The 5,418-nt window shown below is 40.9% G+C and overlaps 1 protein-coding gene across 1 annotated transcript in view; it reads right to left on the bottom strand.

The window, feature by feature from the left end:
- Positions 1-5,418, bottom strand: part of pdcd4a (programmed cell death 4a) — a gene marked incomplete in the record, with an annotated part of 13,701 nt that overhangs the window by 3,077 nt on the left and 5,206 nt on the right. The window contains 6 exon segments of the mRNA XM_035660028.1: positions 290-404; positions 790-887; positions 1,043-1,264; positions 1,410-1,523; positions 3,882-3,979; positions 4,444-4,743. Coding sequence (XP_035515921.1) covers positions 290-404; positions 790-887; positions 1,043-1,264; positions 1,410-1,523; positions 3,882-3,979; positions 4,444-4,743 — 947 coding nt within the window.

Below are 5,418 nucleotides of genomic sequence, written 5' to 3' on the forward strand. Positions count from 1 at the left end.
GTCTGCATTTCAGTTAAGAGCTAGGGTGTGTATCCATGTCAGCCCCTCCTGCGCCCTCGTTTTTGCAATTCCCGTTTCTCAGGGGAGAAAGTGCTCTGCTGACACAGCAACATAGCAGAGGCCTGGCCTGTGGCTTTCTACCCAGCATGCATTCCTGCCTTCTGTCTACGTGTATGACACGATGTCAATAAAGCAGACCTCGTCAACACAAAATACTCTGAGCTTAGGTGTTAGGGGTTATTTATTAGGTAATTTTGAATTAAGTCACAATCATTTTTGATCAGTTTACCTCTTTGATGAGATGTTTGACAGGTCTCAGGCCTCCGCCCACACCCCACACATTATCTAGGCGAACCATCTCCCTCTTCATGGTCAGCAGCACTGCGGCACGGTCTAAAGCCACTCTGGGGGAAAAAGAAAAAAACAACACAATGTTATTGTTTTTGCAGAGAAACGCTTAAGTGAGCATGGAGGTCTAAAATCACCAAGATAACATCACAACGTAGATTTTTTATTTTATTTAAAACATTATCTGATAAACACACTGTACTACAGTAGAGGACGGCATCTGTTTCTCATCAAAAAAGTTTTAAATACAGAGAGGAGGAAAGCCAAAGAGGGTTTTCCGCTGAATCTGTTATTAGCTTTTTGCTCATCTGACCATAAAATTACCACAAATTCACCTTCGAGAATTGTTAAGAGACTTAAAAAAAATCTTAGAGCTGTTTGTATTTATGTTGAAGAAGATGATGCTGTATCTGCATACTAATTCTGCTCATCTTGGCTCACCTGGCATGCTCACAGTCCACTTTGCCCTTGTAACAGTCCAGGAAAGACATGGGGAGGATGTGGTCCGCTATGGCTCTGGCTATAAACTGGCCCAACATCTGAGAAACAAACGTCTTTGATTCATCTCCACATCATGTCATCAACGTTAGTTTCAATCTATAGAGTTTGATCCACTTATGCACAAAATACAAATTCACACAAACGGTATCTATGGCTCTGACTGCCACTTTCCACATTTGCACATTAGGCCTACCTGTGGAGCCTCCGGTGTGTCCAGTATGAGGTCTGGCAGCTCTTTGAGGATCTTGTCGAAGGCACGGGCCATGTCACTTTGTGACAGCAGCTTGCCCGTCAGATCAGACAGCAGGCGGGAGGTCAGCTCTCTGTGGCTGGCCTTGCCTTCCAGGGACAGGGACACGGCCAGGGAGGAGAACTCGTACTTATGTGGGCCCAGGTTGAGCCCCTTCAGTAGCATCTGACGGGAGGAGGTAAAATAAACTGTATGAAATTGGGAGTTTACAGAACTATACAGTGTCTAGACAGTACTGTTAGTGTTCTAATGATCTGTGCATACGAGCTCTCCTGGTCAGCATGCATAGTGAAGGGTGGAGATCATTTACCTGGACCTCTTTTGTGTCTCCATGTTCAAAGTACTCCTGTACAATTGGGTTGACCATTTTCTCCAGTTCCCTCTCGTCTACCTCTGGCACAACGGTTGCATAAATGGTGTCCCCCTGTGCAAGAACAAACACATTATCAGTCAAAAAATGCACAAAAAAAGTGGATGCGTATTTGTATTCATATATGGTTTCGCAATTTGGTATGTAAGCATATATATCCCTTTACTTTAAACTATTTGTATGTAGCACTTCAGTCTCAGCTTTGTCCATTGACATTCGAGCACTATGACCTGACTGAATGATCACTATCTAGAAAAACCACAGAAGATTATAATATAATAATTTGAGATTATCACTGAGGTTTCTTTGAAAATGGCAGTTTTATCTGTCTTTCTGTTATAATGCAACTTAAACTTTTTTCTTTTCAACACTTGCATCAGTGGATGCAAAAAGTGCCAGTTAAAACCAGTCCAACTAACTTTTCAGGTGAGGTTTCACTTGACCTGGAGAACAACAGCAAGTGTTGACAAAATAATCTTAGCACAGAGTGAATAGATTATGAGGAGACAAACTATAAATGGAGAATAACTTCTTTGGTTTTTTAAAGATAAAAGCTGGCTCTTATTTTAATGTCCTGTAAGATTTAAGAGTATAACACATGACGACTCAAATGTCTTGATCTCTTTTGATAAAGCAGAGTTTATATAACAGGAAAACAAATATCAGTATAAAGATGGATTGTAGCCAAAAGTCCAAAACTCTGAATCACTTTCCTGTTTTCTGCTCATGTTTTATTGTTTTGGTTCTCTCCCATAACCCTCTACAAATCAACAATTTATGGCCAAATACAGGCAAAATAATGAACATGTAAATGTTCTTTATTTTTATAGTTTTGGTGATTGCAGGGCCACTAAAAATATTTTCACATTTTGTCATTTTCCCCAAGGACAGGATGACCTGTACCATTCAGAAATCATTCATCAGGTGATCCAATTCAAAGAACAGCATCTGCAAATTCCCCAGGTATTTTTCTGTACCTCTCTGACCCAGTTCCCGGTCAACCCACTGACATCTTTCCACTACGATTTTCACAGCTGTTCCCAAACCAACCTATCAACTTCCTTTGGACATAAGCTTCATTCCCACTCTGCAATTCAGTCAGCGAGACCATAACAGGAGACAAACAAACTTTCAGCATCACGCAGAGCATTTGCTTGATAAGGGGGTTAAAGATTGAAATTTGCTGTTGATTGCGATGGGAAAGAGCCATCTGAATGAATCATGTGAGTAGGCGTGTTCTAAATGAGCTCTGGCCAAATCATGTGGACTTTGTAATATAAAAAACAGTATTTCCCAATAGATTAATTATCTAACATAAATTACAAACCATTTTCTTTTATGTTTTGTCAACCAAGTTCGTCACAAGAGGGGAATAAGAATAATAATGGTTTAATTCATTAGACATGCAACAGTGCATATGCTTGGTGCTTGTTGTCTGAGCATGGACAGCCATTATCTTGTTCACAAAGCAAAGCGTTGTTAATATTCAGTGTGTTGTGTGTTTCAGCAACAGCACTTCAACATCAGCACGTTTGTTTGACACAAGAAATAAAAGCTGTCATCCAGTAAGCCACAGCTTTGATCAGTGGGCCTCTTCGGAACAAAAAGCTGCTCCACGCAACAGGTCACCAACAACTAACCTCTGCTGGCAAAAACAGCTCAGAGTGTGTGTGTGTGTGTGTGTGCGCGCGCGTGCATACAGGCTGCTCAACGATCAGAACGTTCAACTTCAGCAGCGCAAAGGAAAAAAAAGTACCCTTTAATATTTAGAGTTGAAATAATGAATTATCAAAAGAGTTGCAGATTAACAACTTTTGATAAATTATTCATCATTAAGTCATTTTTCAGGCAAAATGTCAAAAGACTTTCAGCTGTGGGTTGGACAAAATAAGGAACTTGAACACGTCACCTTTAAATATAATTATTAAATTCCCCATCTCACTACATGATTAATCAATTAAATTGGCAGATTATTCAGTATTTAAAAATATATTTTGGTTGCAGCCCTAAATTACTGGTTAAATTTACAGTTTAGACTTTGTTCCATTTTCAGTGCAATGCTTCATTAAAATAACAACATTTTTTAGTTATTATTAGTGTTTAATGTAATTTTTTTTAAATTAATAGAACAAAACCCAGCATGCCACAGGTGCTTAGGGGTTGAGCCATGAGCCACAACAATGCCAGTTCACATTCTGTCGGGGCCTTTGTTGGATGTCGTTTCCCCATCTTTCACCCATCACCCCTCATTTCCTGTAATCTCTCTACTGCCATCTGTCTAATATAAGACATACAATGGCCGGAAATTATAATCAACCCAAGGTTAAGGGTAAAGTCCAAACTCTCTCAGATAAATATGCATATTAATCTATGAACAGTCCTAACTCAAAACAGACTGCTACACTCACTCACCTGAGAAGATTCATCATAGTTGGGGTCTCGTACATCAGGCTCCTCATCTTCATAAACCATCCCAGCAGCCCCCCAAACTCCTTTACCACCTGCTCCACCTGGAGACAACCAGACAGCCAGCAGACAAACCATAAAGGTATGTTTCACATTTCCAACCAATCTAATTGCTGCTGTCAACAATCAACACATGTGCACAAATCACACGTCAGAAATTGTCACATCTTAATGACCAGGGTCCCGAAATATGCAAACAAATGTTTCTACCAGTGCCTTTTCCATTTTCAATATGGTAGATTAAGTTACAACCTGTTATTTATTTACACCAGACATCTGTATGTTCACTGATGTCACCAACAAAAGTTGCATTGTTTAAAGTTTTCCTCTACATGGCTGAACTTTCTACAGCTACAGAAAATTTTCCTCTCTGCCTCAAAGCAGCAGCTGGGCACAGTGCCTGTGGCTACTCCCCCTTCTCTCTTACTGTAAAAAAAAAAAAAGGCTGTGGCAGCATCTGGAACAAAAAAAGCAGAACGCTGCATATACCAGTGTAGCTTAAACGTACCTTTCTTTGGCAGGCCTCGGCCTTTGCCCGTCCTGGATTTGCGGTCATTGGTGTTTACTTTGCCCTTTGGACTGTGTGGGTCACCTCCTACCAAATCTCCTGATTCAGAGAAGGACTCGCTGGTGGAGTTGCGGGATGAGGACTTGCGCAGGCGTCGCTTGGCTTTGGCTTTGAGCCGCGCCTCGTGAAGCGCTTTCTCCTGAGGCGTCCAGTTGCCGTTCACCTCCGATTCATTCAGATCTTCGTCAACGCTGTAGGGACGGTTAGCCTCCGCCAGGTTGTCGTCAAAAGAGAACATCCCTGTGGTCAAAACATTAGAAAGGTTGATAGCTGTTAATGATCTGGTTAGTTATTATACAGCCATGAAAGCATGTACAAATCATTGGAGACATAATCGGACAGTCAAGTACACTATATGGCTAAAAGGAAGTGGATGCAACCGTTTCTGCCTTCCACCTGACAATGCCACTGTGAGAGGTCCATAAAGAAAATTGTTTTTGTGTGAAAGACTGGCCAGCACACAGCCCTGACATCAACCAAATATCCAATGCCCTTGAGATATTGGATGGGCTGTGCTGGACATCACTAATGCTCTTGTGGCTGAAAGGGAGAAAATCCCTGCAGCCAGTTTTAATAAATCTTAAGGAGAGCCTTCCCAGAAGAGTGGAGGCTGTTCAACCATCACATACAGCATGTATCTAATGTTCAAGTGTTCACATACATGTCGTTCTTGATGTTCTACATCTTTAAATACTAAATGTTACATCTTAGACCTTTTAGGGCATTTATTCACAGAAGTGGAATATATTATTCATAAGTATGCTTTCATTAGTATATAATCACGAGAACAGACAAACCAAAAACCAGCTCTAGATAGGTCCATTCGTGTTTTTCGCCATTTCCATTTCTCTGTCGAGCATGGAAAGGGTGGGTTAAACAAGGTTCCACTACATCCTACACATTGGTCCGTTAACT

Source organism: Morone saxatilis, unplaced genomic scaffold, assembly GCF_004916995.1.
Source record: "Morone saxatilis isolate NCDOM2014 unplaced genomic scaffold, NCSU_SB_2.0 Contig17, whole genome shotgun sequence".
In the NCBI taxonomy this organism is placed as follows: Eukaryota; Metazoa; Chordata; class Actinopteri; family Moronidae; genus Morone; species Morone saxatilis.